This window comes from Pelodiscus sinensis, chromosome 11 (genome assembly GCF_049634645.1).
Source record: "Pelodiscus sinensis isolate JC-2024 chromosome 11, ASM4963464v1, whole genome shotgun sequence".
NCBI classification, from domain to species: Eukaryota; Metazoa; Chordata; order Testudines; family Trionychidae; genus Pelodiscus; species Pelodiscus sinensis.
The window spans coordinates 25970329-25991016 of record NC_134721.1 but is presented as its reverse complement, the minus strand read 5'-3'; the positions used below and the strand labels follow the sequence as shown (position 1 = coordinate 25991016).

The 20688-nt window shown below is 45.2% G+C and overlaps 1 protein-coding gene across 3 annotated transcripts in view; it reads left to right on the top strand.

The window, feature by feature from the left end:
- The window catches only part of NCKIPSD (NCK interacting protein with SH3 domain), a 100033-nt gene that overhangs the window by 55822 nt on the left and 23523 nt on the right, over positions 1-20688 (top strand). For all 3 annotated transcript variants that reach the window (XM_075938842.1, XM_075938841.1, XM_075938843.1), the window contains one exon: positions 20252-20422. In XM_075938842.1, the coding sequence (XP_075794957.1) occupies positions 20252-20422 (171 nt within the window). The remainder of the gene's footprint in view (positions 1-20251; positions 20423-20688) is intronic.

Here is a 20688-nt window from a genome sequence, read left to right as displayed (position 1 = left end):
AGAACCTGGTACAATACGCTGATCTAGGAGGAAGAAATGATCTTTCGTGCCTCTGACATTTCATTTCCCCTAAGTTCGTCTGGTGGGTATCTGATACTCATTTTGTAATGGGAGTAATTTCCTTCCACACTGGAACTCTAATCTTGGATGTTTATAGGGAATTCACTCCTTGGCTGTGTCTACATTGGCACCCTTTTCTGGAAAAGGGATGCTAATAAGACACTTCGGAATTGCAAATGCCGTGGGGGATTTAAATATCCCCCGCAGCATTTGCATGAACATGGCTGCCGCTTTTTTCTGGCTCGGGGTTTTGCTGGAGAAAAGCGCCAGTCTAGACGGGCTCTTGCGGAAAATAAACCCTTTTCCAGAAGATCCCTTATTCCTACTTTCAAGTAGGACCATTTGCAGCTCTACTTTCAAGTAGGAATAAGGGATCTTCCGGAAAAGAGTTTATTTTCCGCAAGATCCCGTCTAGACTGATGCTTTTCTCCGGCAAAACCCCTAGCCGGAAAAAAGCGGGAGCCATGTTCATGCAAATGCCGTGGGGGATATTTAAATCCCCCGCAGCATTTGCAATTCCGAAGTGTCTCATTAGCATCACACATACAGGCAAAAACTTGCCTGCACTAATGTGAAGGGTGAAACTGAGTTCTGGACTGCAGCACATAGGCTAGGTCTGGTTCAAAGGCAGTGGTTTTGATGCACAAAATGTCACGCAGGTGAGAGTCACTTAGTCTTGTCCTCACGCGGTTCTTGTTAAAGTTCATAGCAGAGAATGTCTTCGCACACACATACGTTGAGCCAAACAAGCTCAGCATTTTCTTAGCCAATGTTCGAATCTCTTGAAACCGGCTCTTATCCAGTTGGCGGTAAAAGTTCACAAGAGAGAGCTGTTGGTGACGACTGCGTAACTCGCTGTCACAATGCAGCTCAATGAGCTCGAGCTGCAGCTGATCTGGAGCATCATTGGGGTCAACAGAGAATGGAGAGGAGAAAAGGCTGATCTCCTTTTCAATAGCTGCAAAATCCTGAAAGCGCTGTTTAAACTCCCCAGCCAGAGATGCGATGTCTGCTGCATACCTGCTCGTTTGCACACTGATATTGTCCTGTGGAAAACTGTTCATTATTTCCTGCAACACTGAAAAATGTATAGTATTGGGCTGTGTTTGTGACAACTGCCTTATGAAAAGTTGCAGCTTTGTTCCAAAGGCTTTGAGGTGTGAATAAAGCTGGTTCACCGCTGCATCTTTCCCCTGAAGACTCGTGTTCAGTACATTGATGCTTTATGTCAACTAGAAACCCCAAATCAGCCAGCCAAATAGGATCAGATAGTTCTCGCATTGGTTGTCCCTTTGTTTCCAAGAATTCTCCGATTTCCTTTCTGAGAGAGTAGAAACGCTGCAGTGCAGACCCCCGACTGAGCCATCTTACATCGTTGTGATATAAAACATCTTCATATTCAGCCTGGATGTCCAGTAGAAACTGTTTAAACTGGCGGTGGCACAGGGCTTTAGAGCGAATAAAATTAATAGTCTTTAGCACCGGTTTCATAACATGATCATATTTGAGATGTTTAGCACAGAGAACTTGTTGATGAATATACAATGGAGTTTAATAGCTTTGCCTCCTTCTTCGATCACCTTGTTACAGATTAGGGTTGATAATCCACTTCGTTCACCAGCCATGGCAGGTGCCCCATCAGTAATAATCCCAGTAACTTTGTTCCAAGGCAGTTTCATGTCATCTATGGCGGAACTAACAAACAAAGAAATCTTTTCCTCTTGTTTGGTCCGTAAGGCTCTAGAGGTCAAGTAGCTCTTCAGTCACATTCATTTCATCGTCCACCCCTCTCATAAAAATCAGCAACTGAGCTGTGTCAGATAGGTCCGTGCTTTCATCACAGGCTATTGAAAAGAAGTCAAAATCCACTCCTTTGGACGTCAACTGTCTCTTAATATCTGATGAAATCTCTTCAATTCTCCGTGCTACAGTGTTACGAGCCAGGCAAATGTTGGCAAACTCTTGCTTCTTCTCGGGACAGAGATTCTCAACCATTTTCATAACGCATTCTTTGATAAAGTCACCCTCAGCAAAAGATTTGCAATTTTTAGCAATTAACGTTGCCACCTCATAGCTCGCCCTTGTGGCATTTTCATTCGACTCACGGGTTCTTGTGAAAAATCGCTGTTGTGACATTAAAACAGCTTCAAATTGCTTCAACTTTTCACTGCGGTCGCGCCCTGTTAGCTTGTCGTATGTGCTATGTCTCGACTGGTAGTGTCTCTTGACATTAAATTCCTTATAAACAGCCACAGTCTCTTGGCATATCAGACAAACACAGTGATTCCGTATTTCAGTGAAGAAATATTCCACTTTCCACCTGTCCTGGAAACGGCGGCCCTCACTGTCAACTTTCCTTCTCTTATTTACAGTCGCCATTTTTTAAATTGACCAGAAGGGGAAGGGATCATGTGAGCGCAGTGCCAGAGGTTTTGATCTAAGTGTGTTCGTCCGAGCACTAATACACTGCCCAACAAGAATTCTCTTGCCTTTGTGGCTGTGTGTGGTGAAGTCTCAGGATGAGCTTGGGCGTGTTCGCAGCTCCACGTGCCCGAGCCCGCCAGGAAGCTGACAGCGCGCAGCGCCAATCACAGGTACTGAGACACTTCCCAATCTCTGCAGCTGTGGACTGGGAAAATATCTCAGTACTTGTGATTAGCGCTGCGCACTGTCAGCTTCCCGGCGGGTTCGGGTACGTGGAGCTGCGAACACGCCCGGGCTCATCCTTAATCCTGAGCGGCGCTCGGAGATTCGTTGGGGGCTGTGAGGGGGAGGTCCGTCCCCACACTCTCAGCCCCGAGGCGGAGGGCCCGCGGGGTCGGAGGCGGGTGGAGAGCGCAGGGCACGCCGGCCTCACGGCGGCCCGGGGGCAAGGCGAACCCGCAGCCGAGCTGGGGAGCGGAGCTGCGGACGTGCCCTACAGGGCAGGCTCTAGGACCACGGAGGCCACGGGCGGCGGCGTGGCCGGAAGCGGTGCACTGGGCGCACCAGTTCAAAAGAGCGCTGGGGAGCCAGGAGAGGGGGAGGAAGCAGGGGTGAAGGCGGGCGGAGTTCTTCCTCTCCCCACAGGCAGCTCCAGGGGGGCAGCGGCCGGGGGACGCGACCCCGAACCGGGGAGCACGGCAGGCTGACCCAGAGGGCGGCGGAAACGGGACGGCTGAGCGGGCCCAGCGGGATGGAGTGAGGCTGGCCGGACTGGACGCCCAAGGGCCGGGAAGGGCCGAGCTCGGGTGAGGGCGTTCCGAGCCCGACAGCCAGGATACTCAGGCGGAGCGCAGGGGGCCCCGAGACTCAAGGACCAGAGAAGGGAGCTACCCTCCCCCGGCGGACTTTACAGGACTGAGACTGGGGCGGGCAAGAGGCGAGAGACGGGCTGGGGGAGCACGTCTCGCCACAGGGGCCATAAAAGATAGATATTACCAAATTACCTGTGGGGCCATATTAAACCGGGACACGGGCCGCAATTGGCCCGCGGGTCGGACTTTGGACATGCCTGGCCTAAGGTATGGTCACTCTTCTCTTGTTCTTGCCTTCTTTTTTAATGAATTACACAATTAATAGGTGATGAGAATGAGGGAAATGAAAATCTTGTGCTTACAAAAGTATTTGCTGAAATGTTTGTTTTGAAAAATGTATTGAAATTGGCATGCATAGGAACCCCGTTATGTTAATTGAAAACTGATCACAGCCAAAGGGTTACAATAAGCACTAACGTATCAGGCTTTTAGGAGCTGTAGGGTTTGGAGTTAGGCAGTAGCACACAGAAAAGTCAGATATGAGCTTGCATTCAGCTCTGGCCTCTGATTCCAGGGCCATATTTCCCATGTGGAGGGAGGAAAGAGTAACACAAATATCTCAGGAATGTCAGGAGTTGGTCTGAGGATTTATTGGGCTGAATATCAGACACACAAATGTGTATATACCATATAAAATATATGGGATAACCAGTCCAGGTGCTGCACTGCTTGAATAATCTGAAACTAGACTAAACAAAGAACTCATAGGTGTGTCCTTACAAATCATATTTAGCACTCAGGCCCTGAGAGTGAACAAGATGTAATGGGATAAAGCTCCAACTCCCTTGATTACTGTGTGAAATCTTCAGGAGTGTAGGAATTGCCACATCTGACCAGAAGACTTCTCATCCAGTGTCCACTTCTCATCCAGTGTCCTGTCTCTGATGGTTGCTAGAACCATATATTTGCATAGAAGGTGTGAGAATCCCAGTGGGTAGGACAAGGGTGGGCAATAAGTAGCCAGGGGGTTCACCTGGGTCGACAGACACTTTATTTATCTGAGATTCTGCAAGTAGGACCATTTGGAGCTCCCCGTGACCATGGTTCACCGTTCTTGGCCAATGGAAGCTGTGAGAAGCAGTAGCCCAGCCCTGGGAGAGGGGGACAGTCTGCCTCCTATATTAGTGCTTAGCCTGGTCTCCAGAGTTTAACATTGGTTTAAACCAGGGGTGGAGAACTTCTTTTGGATCAGGCCCCGCTGAATGCAAAGTACTCCACTTAGGAATGAACAATCGGTTTCACACATACAGAATGGGAAGTGACTGTCTAGGAAGGAATACTGCAGAAAGGGATCGAGGAGTCGTAGTGTACCACAAGCTAAATGAGTCAACCGTGTGATGCTGTTGCAAAAAAAGCAAACATGATTCTGGGATGCATTAACAGAAATGATATAAGAAGTCATTCTTCCACTTTACTCTGCACTGATTAGGCCTCAATTGGAGTATTGTGTCCAGTTCTGGGCACCACATTTGAAGAAAGATGTGGAGAAATTGGAGACAGTCCAGAGATGAGCAACAAGAATGATTAAAGGTCTAGAGCAGTGTTTCTCAACCAGTGGTACGAGTACCCTTAAGGATACTAGAGAGAAGTGGGAGAGTATGTCAACACAACTGAAGTCTGGAGAAAACTGAATTTTTGTGTTAAGTTTTACAGCGCTTTATTATTTATGTACTTTTTACACCCAAAAATTGCATTGCCCACTTGGGGTATGTTATCAATCGGCAAACCTTGGTTGAATCCATGAACTTCTTCAATCCCTTAGCTGTATTGAGTAGAGTGATATGCGCCTCCACCTTACAGTTCTTTGCTGGAAGACCATTTTACTATTGTGTTTAGGGCAACACAATCAAGTGCATTTGTTGACTATATGGTGACGTTTGACTGTTTGAATTTTGCGATGTTGAACGGTGGCTCCCTATGCTGCCATCGCCTTGGATAATGTTGAGATGTTACACGTTACACAAAATGTACATAGGTGCAGCCATTTTGCTTCTAATAAACACAGTTAAGTAGGTCAAGTAGTTCTGCTAATGGATTTGTATGTAATACAGACGAGGTTAGATGGAGGTACGGAATCGGCCAAGTGGTGATGAGTGGTATGTTATTGGCAAACTTCGTTCATCTTTGGCATGTCTCGCTACTAGGTAGCATCAGTAACTGCCAGCATTCATAGTGGATGGATGTAAACAGTTGAATATTACGCTTGTTGCTATCTGAAGTAAGTGATAAAATTGCTATTAGTACAATTTTAGTTTTGGATTTAAAATGGACCGATTTTCTTGTGAAAACAAAGAATAAAACTGCAGATTTGGAGGAAGGTAGTACATCAGAAACAGTGTCAGAAACATTTGAGGTGGGAAAACCAGTAGTGAGAGAACCACACAGCAGTGGTGGAAGTGGAAATTCTTCTGAGATAAGAAAAACAATTCCGAATATCTTAAATTCAGGTTTACTACAAACAGAAGTATACTCCCTTTGCATGATTTGCTGTGAAACTTTATCTAACCACTGTATGAAACTGTCTCTGTTGAAATGACACCTTAATACAAAGCATCCTACATTAAAAGATAAATCCATTGACTATTTTACAAGAAAATGTGAAGGTATCAATATATCTAGTGCTGCTATGAAAAAATTATGTATAGTGAAATAGAAGTTGTCAAAATTTAAAATATCCCACATTCGAATGATACAATAAAAAGAATTGACGAAGTGGCAGAAGACATCATAAAACAAATTACTGAAAAAATTATTCAGAAGAAACAGTTTGCTTTACAGCTTGAATCATCAGATATTTCCAATTGAAAATAATTAACGGTGTTTGTCAGCTACATTGACGATGAAGACGAAAAAGGAATGCGAGCAAATAATACTACTGTAAAGACTTTGACCTAAAACAACAGGGGAAGACATTTTTAACTGGTTAAATGAACAGATTTTGAAACACGGATTATCATGGGAGTGGTACGTATCTGTGTGTACATATGGAGCAGCAGCAATGGTAGTCGACAAAATGGTTTTATTGCTCGATTTAAAAACTATAAACTCTTTAATAAAGCGTACTCATATCATTCGCAGAAGCATTGGCTTTAAAACAGCTGAATGAAGTTTTAAACTCTGTGCTAGAGATTGCAGTGAAGACAGTTAACCTCATAAAGTCACAGGCTCTAAATTTACATCTTTTTTTTTTTTATCACTGTGCCATGTTATGGGATCTGAACATAATACTGTATTACTTCATGCCAGTATTCGATAGTTGTTGCATGGAAAACTGCTCAACCATCTATTTGAGCTAAAGGCTGAAGTTGCAGTTTTTCTCACCGAAATCAAATTCAATTTAGTACAAAATTTTGAAGACTAATTATGGATTTGCAGATTAGCCTGCCTTTGTGACATATTTGATAAAATCAGTAACCTGAACCTACAGTTACAAGGTTTTCATGCAAATATCTTAATCTTCCATGATAAAGTACAATCATTCAAGAAAAATATTAGCATTCTGGAAAAATAATGCTTTATTTGGAAATTTTGTGTCATTTCAATATTTCGGAATTTTGTGGGGAAAATGAAATTATTTAGGATGAATGTCAAAACATCAATAAAGGAACATTTTGACAAATTTGGAATTAAATTTTGAACGATATTTCCAAGCTTTGATGAAGCTGAACACAGGCAGAAGCTTTGGATTTTGAATCTGTTTGATGAAAATGTTATTTGAGAGCAGAGATTTCAAAAGAAATAAAGGAGCAACTTTTTGAGCTTTCTACTGATAGTGTACTAAAGATGCAATGCATGGGACTTGGCAACATTGCTGTGTTCAGGCAGAAAATGAAAAGTGAATATAAATAGAATAACACAGCTCTCTCAGAATTCCTCCCATTAGCCTATTTATGTGAGGCAAGTTTTTGGCTATGACTGAATTAAAAACTAAATTATGAAATCGTATGTCTCCAGAAAACTGTTTAATTATGGCCATCAGCATTTTGAAACCTAGGTTTGAAAAATTGGTTTAATCCAAACAAGCTCAAATTTTGCATTATATTAATTATAATTTTCTTGTAATTTTATTGATCGCTGTTCATTTATATTTGTATACAAATATATGCACGTGTGTATGTGTGTACAGGCAGTCCCCGGGTTACGTACAAGATAGGGACTGTAGGTTTGTTCTTAAGTTGAATCTGTATGCAAGTCGGAACTGGCATCCAGATTCAGCCGCTGAATCTGGACACCAGTTCTGACTTACATACAGATTCAACTTAAGAACCCCAGGCGTCCCCAAGTCAGCTGCTGCTGAAACTGAACAGCAGCTGATTCCAGGAACCCCGGGGCAGAGCAACTCTGCCTCGGGCTTCCTGTAGTCAGCCGCTGGTCAGTTTCAGCAGCGGCTAACTTGGGGACGCCTGGGGCAGAGCAGCTCGGGTGCTGCTGGGTTGGTCCAGTAGCGCGGCCGCTCCTCGACGCTACTGGACCAACCCAGCAGCACCCCAGCTGCTCTGCCCCAGGCGTCCTGATTCAGCCACTGCTGAAACTGATCAGCAGCGGCTGAATCAGGACTCCTGGGGCAGAGTAGCTGGGGTGCTGCCGGGTTGGTCCAGTAGCGCCAAGGAGCGGTGCTGTGGGACCAACCGGCAGCGCCCCACCTGCTCTACCACAGGCCCCAGGCTTTGCTCCACATCTCCCTGGTCTGCTGAGGGGGGCACTAGCTGCGTCCCCCCCAGCAGACCAGAGAGACGCTGAGCAAAGCGGTGCAGGACCCGGGGCCGGACCCGTGGCGCTTCCAGATCAGCTTGAAGCGCCGCAGGTCCGGCCCCGGGTCCTGCGCGGCTTTGCTCAGCGTCTCCCTGGTCTGCTGGCTCCCGCAGCAGACCAGGGAGACGGGGAGCAGCTTTTCTCGCCCCGGAGGAGGCGGGCGGCGGGACCAGGTGTCCCGCCGCTCCAGTCCTGCGGGGCGAGAAAATCCCCATTCGTATCTGCGGATTCGACGTAAGTCAGATCCGCGTAACTCGGGGACTGCCTGTATATATGAATAAAAAAATTGGACTTATTTTATGTTCACCTAACTTTTTTTATTTATCCTTTTTGCACAATCGTAAGTACTATGGCAAGTTTATTGCCTATAGGCAATTATGATTAAGGTGTTAAACAAATGTGTTGCAATGGTAGAAAAAATTTGTCTGGAAACTGTAGGTACTGGGGGTACTTATAATTTATTTTAAAGGGGTATTTGATTCAAAAAAAAGGTTGAGAAACACTGGTCTAGAAAACATGACCTATGAAGGAAGACTGAAAGAACTGGGCTCGTTTAGTTTGGAAAGGAGAAGACTGAGAGGGGACATAATGGTTTTCAGATATCTAAAAGATTATCACAAGGAGAAGGGAGAAAAATTGTTCTCCTTGGCCTCTGAGGATAGGACGACAAGCAATGGGCTTAAACTGCAGCAAGGGAGGTTTAGGTTGGACATTAGGAAAAACTTCCTGTCAGGGTGGTTAAACACTGAAATAAATTGCCTAGGGAGATTGTGGAATCTCCATCTCTGGAGATAAGAGCAGGTTAGATAGATATCTATCAGGGATGGTCTGGTACTGGGTCCTGCTGTGAAGGCAGGGGACTGGACTTGATGACCTCTCAAGGTCCCTTCCAGTTCTAGTGTTCTATGATTCTGTGACCCACAGAAAAATTAGTTGGGGGGCCTCTCAAGTGAGAAGGAAAAAAATAAACCCCTCACTGACATGACCGCCGACTAAGAAGAAGAAAAACACTCCCCACGTTCCCCTCCCACACCAGAGCCTTGCGGGGACGAGGGGGGGGGGGGGGGGGCTCAGCCTAATAGATTTTGTGTGTTTCTGCCCTGTGGTGGGGCAGCAGGGAGGCTGGAGTGCCAGCGCAGGCTCCCCAGTGTTGGGGGGGAGGAGGGGTCCTGAGCCTTGGTGGCTGGATCCGGGCAAGCCAGGGGCCGCATCTGGCTAACAGACCTGAGGTCCCCCATCCCTGGTTTAAAGCCTGAAGCATAATGTTTAATACCCTTTCAAACAATTCCGGTTATTCTTGTTAGCTAGATAAATGTACACTAGTCCCTTTTTTAGATGTTGTAAAGTTCTTGCCCTTTTAGTAAGACTTTCTATGCTGTCTCACATTACAGTCTTGTAAGCAAACCCAAGAAATGTGGTCTATGAAATTACCACAGGATGGGTGCATCACTGGCCGCAACACTGTACTCGTAGTAGTTACCAATAGCTCACTGTCAAAGTGGGAGGGTGTGTCTACTGGAGTGTTGCATGGGCTAGTTCTGGATCTGAATATTATTCAATGTTTTCATTAATGACTTGGATAATGAAGTGGAGAATATGCTTATAAAATTTGTAGATTATGCCATGCTGGCAGGCATTCAAATTCTTGGAGGACAAGATTGGAATTCAAAATGACCTTGACAAATTGAAAAATGGGTCTGAAATCAACACAATTAAATTTGATAAGGACCAAATGTAAGGTAATACATGTAGCAAGGACAAATCAAATGAACAAATTTCAAAAAGGAGAATAACTGGCTAGGTGAGAGTATCGCTAACAAGGATCTGGGAGTTGTAATTAATAGAATGTGAGCCAACAATGTGGTGTATTTGCAAAAGTGACTAATGATGATCTGGAATGTATGAACAGGAGTATTATGAGTTATACACTAGGGCTACGTCTACACTGGCCCCTTCTCCGGAAGAGGCATGCTAATTTACAACTTTGGAATAGGGAAATCCGCGGGGATTTAAATAAACATGGCCGCCGCTTTTTTCCGGCTTGGGGAAAAGCCGGAAAAGAGCGTCTAGACTGGCGCGATCTTCCGGAATAAAGCCCTTTTCCAGAGGATCTCCTATTCGAAGTAGGAATAAGAGATTCTCTGGAAAAGGGCTTTATTCCGGAGGATCGCGCCAGTCTAGACGCTCTTTTCCGGCTTTTCCCCAAGCCGGGAAAAAAGCGGCGGTGGCCATGTTTATTTAAATCCCGCGGGGGATATTTAAATTCCCCGCAGATTTCCCTATTCCAAAGTTGTAAATTATCATGCCTCTTCTGGAGAAGGGGCCAGTGTAGACGTAGCCTAGAGGTTTTTGTTGTACTCCATTCAACGCTGGTGAGGTCTCAGCTGGAGTACAGGTTGACCATCTTCTCTGGTTCAGTAATATTTGTGATTCAGCATGATTTTAGTTGGCCATACTCGTGAAAAATGGAAATCAGGCTAAGTTTCCTGTGGTCCCATAAAGTTGGTTTCCAGCCACCAGTCCTGGTTTTCAGTGTTCTGTGCTATTAGCTCTAATTTACTTCTAAATGTCTTCTAAGAGCTCAGTAAACAGTGAAAGTGTTTGGTGATGTTGCTAAACAATGTTGACCTCCTGTGGTCCGGCAAATTCTCTGGTTCAGCATTGGTCATGTTCTGAAGGTTCTGGACTAGAGAAGTTCAACATGTACTGTGTCTAGTTCTCAGCAGCATGCTTTAGGAAAGAGATCTATTGGAGAGAGTCCAGAGGAGAACAGCAAAAATAAGATTTCAAAAACCTGACTGTTTAGAATAAAAAAAAAAAAAAAACCTGGGTATATTTAGTCTTGAGAAAAAATCAGAGAGAGAGGGATACAGAACAGTCTTTACCTATGTTAAGGGCTGTTATAAAGGGGATTGTGATTAATTGTTCTCCATGTCCACTGAAGGTAGGACTTCTTATCTGCAACACGGGACATTTAGGAAAAACTTTCTAATTGTAAATGTAGTTAAGCTCTGGAATAGGCTTCTGAGGGAGATTGTGGAATCCCCAACTTTGGGGGTGTTTTAAGGACAGATTGGACAGACACCTGTCAGGGATAGTCTAGATTTCCTTGGTCCTGTCTCAGAGTAGAGGGCTGAACTTGATGACTCCTCAAGGGTCCCTTCCGCCCTTATGTTTCTGTAATTTATCATATTATGTGACAGCTAGTTACATAGTCTGCCTACACATCGTGTGAAACTGTTTCCTTTTGTCGGTTTTGAATGTGATACCTTTTTAATTTCATTTAATATCTCCTTGTTCTCCCTGTCACTACAAGAACAGAAGCTCCTGATATGCCGTCTCCTGACAATTCATTATTTTATGTACTTTTATCATGTCTCCTATTATTCAACTTCTTTCTAAGGCAAACAATTGCGATCTTCTCCCTTCTTCCAGTGAGTTTTTCTGAGTCCCTAATCGTTCTCATTGCCCTTCTCTGATCTCTCTCTAATTCTGCAATATTTTTTTTTAGCTGGAGTGACCAGTACTGCACTCCATATTCCAGATGAGCCTGCATCATTAAATTACACAATGACATTACCTTATTTTTCTTCATGCCATTTCTTATGCATCCTAGTGTTTTGTTGACTTTTTTGAACAGCTGCACGTTGAAAAGTCTCACCAAGCTATCTGTGGGATTTAGTTAACTTAGAGCCTTCTCTGATGCATGAGTAATTTAAATTTTGTTTCTGATGTGCGTGATATTTTCTTCTAGAAGAAGTTAAATCTGTCTCCTGTTAAATTGCAGTGACACAAAGGTCCATTTATGACACAGGAGTAAGGCTCCATCTGCATGCCCATTATCATCAAGCTATAAAGCTATTGACCTGTAATGTAAGCTCTGCTTTGGTCAAAGGAGTTCCAGCTGTAACTGGATTGGCACAAGCCATGTTAGAAAGCATTGGGTCAAACCAAAATATCAGCGAGCTGGTCTGAGACGCCAGACTACATTAGAGCCCTGTTTGGAGATAGCCTGCACATGTCAGAAATGGCAAGCGCTGAGCCTGAGCCCTCCAAGCTAACCCCAGGAGTGAGAGACCCTGCTCCCCTGGACACACTCAGAATTCACCAGTCTGCTGTTCCCAAACGAATGGAACGCCTCAGTTTTCTAGTTGCATTTTAGGATTATCTCTTGGTTCCATCTTACAGCACTTAGATTTGTTTATAGAGAAAATATAAAATAGAGATTGAAGAGGAAGTCAGTAGAATTAATGGAAAGAAATGGGTTCTTAATTTTAGGCTCCAGCAAAAATGTTAAGTAACAAAATACTTGCCTGTCTCATAAAGATTAGCTCACCCAAAGTTTCTCTTCCAGCATAAAACAGCAAGACTAGCTGTGATGCTCTGTTTGTAAAGCAAGCCAACTGGCTGCTTGTCTCCCTTCACCTAGAGACCTGTATGTTCTTCTGCACCTCCAGATATATGGTAAAACCTTTTGTAGAAATCACCTCTGAAAAGAGACCACTTGTCATAGTGACTATTTGTGACTATTTGCGGACTATCACCATGCTGTGGTGTGCAAAACATTGCAACGACACCACCTCTTAGACATAATCCCTTTTGCTAAATCCCATGAGAGCTCACTCTTGCCATGTTTTACTGTAGGTCTAATCATCCATTGTCTTCACTTATAAACTGAGTACCCTCCACCAGCTGGCATAAAGACACAGCATAATTTTCAGTGTATGTACAGAACTCCTTGTATAGTATCCACACATACCTTTACCAATGATTATGATGAACAGTGTGAAACAGGCTTTCAGTGGAGACCTTGCCATTGTCATCTGACAAACTTTAGAGACCAAGAGGGGATCCCCATAACACTGCGCACCCTGTAGGTTAATACCAAGAGGTCTCTAGGTCACAGGGACCAGCATGTAAATCCATTAATATCCTGTGGATTCTTGCTGGCTCTGGTTTGTGATGCATTTCATGCATGTATGTGAACTTTGCTCCTTTCTTTCTGTAACTAACCATGACAGATCTCATTGTTCACTTGTCCAAATGTTGCTCCACCTTTGCCCAGTACTGTTGCTCCTGGAAGCAATCTGCCCTGTGCACTGAACTCAGTTTCCTTCTGTAATTGTGTTGCCTAAGTCCGATGACATTTTTGTCTTGTTGGAAAATTTCTCCCACTCTGCACATTTATCTCTTCCCAGCTGAGAGAGACTCATTCCCTGGCTCATTTGGAAGTGTGGGGAGTTCAGGAGGATCAGTGATTGGGAGGCACTTGTACATCAGCTTTGCTCTAGCCTCAGACCAAATGAGGTTCCTGTAATACCTCACTGAGAGACGTCATGCATATTTTCAAAATTGAGGGCTCAGGAGGCCTACAGATGGCTGGAATACCTGATAGGCGAAGTCTGGAAGATGCTACTGAAGTGTAGCTAATGTGGTGGTCAAAAGCCAACCAACTGCTCTCTTCCTGTGACATGCGTGAACATCTGTACACACCAGACTCTGCCTCTCTGTAGAACTATCCTGCTCTCTAACAGGATTATATTTTCAGTGAAGATTTCTTTAATTGACATGCCCAGCCAGGGAGCAAGATTTTGCTCCTAAATGAAAGTGTCACGTGTTCAGAGGGTTATCCTGGAGAGTTTGGCTCAATAAATTAAATTAAGTGTCTCTGTTAATCTGTACTAGAGTCTCGTGGGGAGAGCTGTCGAGGAGACCAGCTCTTCTCTGCTATTTGTTGAAGGGGGTTAGCCCCCTCTTGTAAGAAAAGCTGCCCTCCAGCCTTTATTTACAGCAGCACAATGTGAAATGCAGAAGAGTCTCTTTTGTCTCCTCTTGGAGCTGCTGTTGCTAACTGCTGATCTGGACGGGCATCTCTGGGAGGATGTTGATACTCAAAACACCCTTGATTCTCCAGAACTGGTGGCTTGAGGAGAAGGGGGAATAGAAAAGGAACAAAAAGAGGAGGAAGCAGTGGGAAGAACAGCGTTGTCGCTCTGCAGCCGAGTTTGGAGACCAGAATCAACAATCAGTTAGCAGTGGGGATGCAGTGGCAAGAGAAGCTCCTGAAAATAATCACGTTCTGTTAAGCAGAAAGAAGAGCCCTGCAGCAGTGTGCAGTTCTCCTGGCTTTCAGAGGGGACCAGCTGTTTTGTTAAAAACAACAAACAAATGCCAAGCAAATTACGAAAATGGTTCCGTCCACTCACTGAAGGTGTCTGTTGCCTTCCCAAGGAACAGCCTGATTCCTGGAAATGATCCTGCAGCGTGTCCGTAAGGCTGTAATAGCTGCCAAGCTGCTTAATAAGCAGAGACCTGGCCCTGGGGTTGGGAGAGATGAGAATGGTGCTGAGATTACATTAAGACAGCTCACTATAGTTGTTAGTAGATTAATCTCATTCAAGTCCATTACTGCTTGATGTTCATTGCAGTTGGAAGGCCTGTGGCGGGGGGGTTGTAAAGGCAGAGATTTGAGTGTTGAGACTAAGAAGAACATGAGTTTAATCATCAAAAACAAGTACAGTGTAAAAAGGCATCCCAACTGAGCTCTGTGCTGAGCAGACCTGCTTATTTCTGGACACCTACTAAGAGATACTGGCCCCAGTTAGCCCCTTCACAGAGGCTGCCCCTTGGATGTAGAATAGTCTCCTAATGAAGCTCGATCACTTTGGGCACTTGAAAATAAAGGTGTAAAAAGGGTTAAAAAATACTAACCCTGTAACCGATTACAGTTCCATCAGTTACATTATTAAACAGGTTCCCAGCCCCAAAGGCTTCAGGCTCTGCTGGCCTTGCAGTCTGCCCAGCCCTGTGAGAGTTTAACCGTTAACTGGAACCAATAACCATCAGCTTATTAGTTAACCAGTTAAACCCGTGGTCACCAATCAGTAGATTGCGATCTACCGGTAGATCTCAGGGGCTCTAAGAGTAGCTCTTGATCCCTCTCTGAACTGCGCGCCTGCTCAGTACATTTACATTAATTTCCTCATTTGAGGAGCAGCTACTCACCGAGCAACAACACAGGTGAGTAGCTGGGAGGAATAGTGGGAGCTGGGAGGTTGGAAGGGCTAAAACACCCCAGCCAGCTGACTGTGGCTTTCAGCTGAAAGAGGCTGCCCCATGCTCCAGCTGATCGGCGGCTTCTCCTCTGAGCCTGCCCACGTGGAGCTTGGTGCACCCTGGCTGAGCGCCATGGCCACCTGGCTGGGCAGCCACTTCTCTTCCCTCCAGCCCAGCTGCCCTGCACTCAGCCCAGGGAGGCTGCGTCTAGCTCCAGCTGTGCTGGAGCAAGCTTCCCAGGTTGAGCGCAGGATCACAGATGCCCATCTGATGGACTGTATACGACTAGCAATCTCAGACTACAACCCAGACTTCAAGACACTGGCAGATACTGTTCAGTCACAGGTGTCACACTGAGACTTTGTTATTGGAAGAAAAAAATATATAATTATCAATACTTCATTTTAGATTTACAAAATAGAGAACAAAATGTATAATTGTAAATGCTTCATTTGATATTAAAATAGCATGCATTAAAAACAGACCATTTATTTCATAACTATAAACGTGATTTTTACTTTTATATATTGCATAATTAAAATAAACTGATTAACAGAGTGTATAAGGGCTGGGGATAGCAAGTGATGGACAGGAGAATAGAGAGGGCGGGGCTTCAAGGAAGGGGCGGGGCAGTAGACTTGTTCTGAGACTTAAAAAGTGATCTTGGGTGTAAAAAGGTTGGAGACCACTGAGTTAAACTCTTACATCCCTACTTGAAAATGGGCTTGTCAAAGCTCTTGAGTTTGTGCTGCAGGAAACAAACCTACACATGCAGAGATTAGTATAGGAGTCTCTTCCATCTACCTTCTGTGATTTTTAAATCACTGTTCAGTGTGTTTGTTCTAATCAGTTTGTGCTTTGTTTTTGAAAGACACCTTCTCTCAACAACCTGCCAGTACAGGCAGTCCCCGAGTTACGCGGATCCGACTTATGTCGGATCCACAGTTACGAACGGGGCCCTCCCTCTCCCTGGTCTCCAGCAGACCAGGGAGAGGAAGCAAAGCGGCGGAACACGCGGGCAGCGGACAGCCCAGACGCGTCTGGGCTGTCCGCTGCCCGCGTGTTCCGCCGCTTTGCTCTGCTTTGCTCCCCGTCCCCCTGGTCTGCAGACCAGGGGAACGCGGAGCAAAGCAGAGCAAAGCCGCGGAGCCTGAGGGCAGCAGGATAGCCACGGCGCGTCTGGGCTGTCCCGCTGCCCCCGTGCTCCATGGCTTTGCTCCGGACACCTGTGGTACAGCAGCTGGGGCGCTGCCGGTTAATCCCGTAGCGCAACTCTGGACGCCACTGGACCAACCCGTCAGGACCCCAGCTGCTCTGCCCCAGGCATCCTGATTCGGCCGCTGCTGGTCAGTTTCAGCAGTGGCTGAATCAGGACGCCTGGGGCAGAGCAGCTTGGGTGCTGCTGGGTTGGTCCAGTAGCGCCGAGGAGAGGCGGCACTACTGGACCAACCCAGCAGCACCCCAGCTGCTCTGCCCCAGGTGTCCCCAAGTCAGCTGCTGCTGAAACTGACCAGTGGCTGACTACAGGAAGCTCCTGCCCCGGGCTTCCTGGAATCAGCCGCTGATCAGTTTCAGCAGCAGCTGACTTGGGGATGCCTGGGGTTCTTAAGTTGAATCTGTATGTAAGTCAGAACTGGCGTCCAGATTCAGCCGCTGTTGAAACTAATCAGTTTCAGCAGCGGCTGAATCTGGACGCCAGTTCCGACTTACATACAGATTCAACTTAAGAACAAACCTACAGTCCCTATCTTGTACGTAACCCGGGGACTGCCTGTAATCTAGCTGGCCACTCGTCCATCCACAGTGTCCCAAAATGCCTTTCTCAGGAGTATTCAGTGGATTGGGATGAAGTTAAACCAACTCATTCCCTCCTTCATTAGCTCAGCCTGACAAAGATCATGTAATTAACAGTGTCAAGAACACTTTGATTCAGTGCTTCAATTATGTAGTTTAAAAAAAAGTCCTAATTCATACCTCAAATGCCACTAATCAAATTATGAACAGTGTATCTCTAATAAACCTGCTTAAGCATTGCACTTAAGTTTGCAGTTCAGGGTTTCTGGGTTTCAGCTGCATTGGCAAGAGCTTGTTCCAAGTCCATGATTTGAGACAACTGGGCAGCATTTGTACTATATTAAAAAAAGATTTCTGCTCTCTTTTCTAATATGAACTTGTGCTGCTCTGGTTTCTAATGAGTTACTGCTCAAAAGTTTTTCTGGCCGAGGTGCTGCGTAAGTGGCAAAAATGAAGTTGACTAGATTCATAAGAACATGAAAATGGACAAACTGGGTCAGAGCAAAGGTCCAACTGGCCCAGTATTCTGTCCTCTGACTGTGGTCAATGTCAGGTGCCCCAGAGGGAATGAATAGAACAGGTAATCAAGTGATCTCTCCCTTGTCACCCGTTCCCAGGTTCTGGCAAACAGAGGCTAGGGGCACCATTCCTATCCATCCTGACTAATAGCACTGATGGACCTATGTAATTTTTTTTGAACCCTGTTAAAGTCCTGGTCTTCAATATCCTCTGACAAGGAGTTCTACAGGTTGACTGTACATTGTGTCAATAAATACTTCCTTTAGTTTTTCAAACCTGCTACCTGTAAGTTTAGTTCTCATCCTCTCTTGTCTCTCTCTGAAGTCCGAGCCTGGTGCACATTGTACCATGCATGTAATGAAGAATCAATTGTTCTCAAATTGAAATAGTGATGACATGAGGATCTTCCCCCCCCCCCTCCCCCCATGGCACAAAGCAATGCAGTTGTTATTGTAAACCATGCTCTTTTGTTCTTTTGTCTCATCAATGTGGCCCATCAACTTAACCATGTCACTCCCAATTTGAACTTTTTATGCCTTCCTCCATTTCATGAACTTTAAGCTCCTTGTTCTGACCTTCAAGGCACTACATAATGTTACCCCTTCTCAGGGGTGAAAGGAACTTGCATTTCTTACAGGTACTGTCCTATCATAAGCCAGGTCCCTGCCAACTCTTTAGCTCTCTGGTGGCTTTTGCCGCAGCTCAGCCACTTCTTGCCAGAGCTGCACACTGGGTACACCCCCTTCCTTTCATCTCTGCCCCTTCTACTCTTACCTCTTCTGATGCTGTGCCTTCCCTACCTGTCCCCTGTTTCACTGGTGCCATCTCCACTTCTACCATGAAAGTCACAAAAACTAGTTGGGTTATAGCGAACATGTAGGCTAAACTTACATTTACAGACTAAGGGTACGTCTAGACTACATGCCTCTGGCGAAAGAGGCATGTAGATTAGGGTACCGGACATAGTAAAATGAAGCGGCGATTTAAATAATTGCCGCTTCATTTAAATTTACATGGCTGCCGCGCTGAGTCGACAAACAAAGCTGATCAGCTGTTTGTCGGCTCAGCTTGATAGTCTGGACGCTCCCCTGCCGACATCAAAGGTATTTGTCGACCACCCAGGTAGGCCTCATCCCAGGAGGTAACACATGAAATTCCATCAAATTGTGGTTGGCTGGGCTGCCACCTGTCTCAGTAGTAGTTTAATCTTTCCCTGATCTTTGTCTCTTTATTTCAATTCAGGCCCCTTCATGGCAAAGATTTGGCTATCTTGGGGTTTTATATGTGCGTGCATGGGCAGTATTTTGGACATGGTAGATCCTACCAGACATGTTGTTGTTAATCTAGGAGATCTGTACTGAAAGTAAGACCTGGTGATCTTTGTGACTACATACAAATGCATAAACAGTGCATTGTCATCTCGTTTGGTTATATAAAGAAAAGCAGAGCCTAAGCAAATTGAGAGAACTGATTCCTGCACAGATTAATCCAAAAGGCAGTAACCCTAATACTTAGCACTTACTGTACTTTAATATCTTTTGAAGTTCTGTACTAATATGAACTCATCTGTTATTTATGGATATAATGAAAATCTGTCAGTTCAGAGTCTGAGAAAAATGCTCTGTATTGCTGGGATCACATCCCAAAGGCTCCTGGTGGAACTTCCAATTTTGTAGGTCAAAACCAGGTCTTATAGAAGCGTGCACTCTGCTGATTGACCTGGCTCCAGTTGTCCAAGCTGGTGTACAGTATGAATCCTGTATCAGAGCAGTTTCTCTTGCTGTTCTTGGCCTGGCAATCTGCATTTATCCTGTTGAGTTCAAAGGATGTCCACCCATGAGCTTATAGACTTATGTGCTTGGTATCTGCGTCTCAGAAAAAGGTGGGTTTATTGTTAGGGCATTGGATTTTTACCCTCAGAATAATAGAACTCAGGTGAGTGTTGTGAAGTTAAATTAATATTTTTAAAATGTGTTGAGCTGCTCCGATGGAAAGGAAAGTGTTATTACTCTGCTGTATGTGGGGAAAGTAAAAATGGAAAGCAAGCTGGCACTACAGGGTGGAGCCTCCAGTGTGGTGGTGGGTTGTTTTTTTCCTTTAAATATTTTGAAATTGACAGATTGTAGTGGTCAAAACAAGCAGAAGCTGATAAACTACTTCACTCAGCTCTGTCCTTCCAAAGCACCAACAAAACATGCTCTTTTGCAGACATATGGCACTTCCATTTCCTTTTAACAGAGAGGGAATTATTTTTATGTACTGAGCTATAATTTTCCAGTCCATACAACCCCCAGATATGTGCTCCCATGGCTGTAAGAATGTTTGTTAGCGCTGTCCAGCGTTAGGCTTCTCATTGATCCAACTGAGACGACCAGCTGCTGTGTTGTCTAGCCTTGTGTCTGCAGTGGAAGCTCCGATGAGAAGGAAGCGTGATTTTTATACCCTCCGAAAGCAAACTGCCTTTCCAGCATTGTGGTCAAGATTTTGGAGCTGTAAAGATGGGTTCTGACTGCACCTCTGCAGCCTCCTCTCACTGGTTCAGTAAATGCATTAGCTTTGCAGGAATGGGAGGGAGAGAGAACCAGAAAACAGTATTGGGAAGCTAACATAGCGATGTGTGGGTGAGGGGGAGTGTTTTAAACTTGCCACCCATCTGCTGCTAGTTAAGTGAATAAGCCCGGACTGAGGCAAAGGATACCCATGAAAACAATCTGCAAAAAATGGCTAACTGTCAGGACCCCTGTTACTGGTATTTCTTTTCTGTCCTCTTGCAGAATCTGAGTTCTGGGCTGCCTTCGGGGCAGATCTGCCATGATGAGCAGCGGCTTGAAGTGATCTTTGCAGATCTGGCCAGGCACAAAGATGATGCTCAGCAGCGCAGCTGGGCACTATATGAGGATGAAAACGTCATCTGCTGCTACTTGGAAGAGCTGCTCCATATCCTGGTGGGTTACTTTCAGCAGGTTTAGTGAAGCTGGATTCCTCTCTCCGTATTCTTTCCTGCGGGCTTGTTTCTGTGGTGCGTTTGTGGTTGGCAAGCCAGGCGTGACTCAGTAGCACACTAGCTTGTGGCACAGTAAGTTGGTGTTTGGTCTCTGCCATGGTGCAGTAAAAGTCCTGGAGTGTGGCTTGAAAGGGCAGGATGCTATGCTGCACTAAGCAATGTCCACACAGTGAGTTAAGCTGAAGCATGCTGGGGCATTGTAGTGTC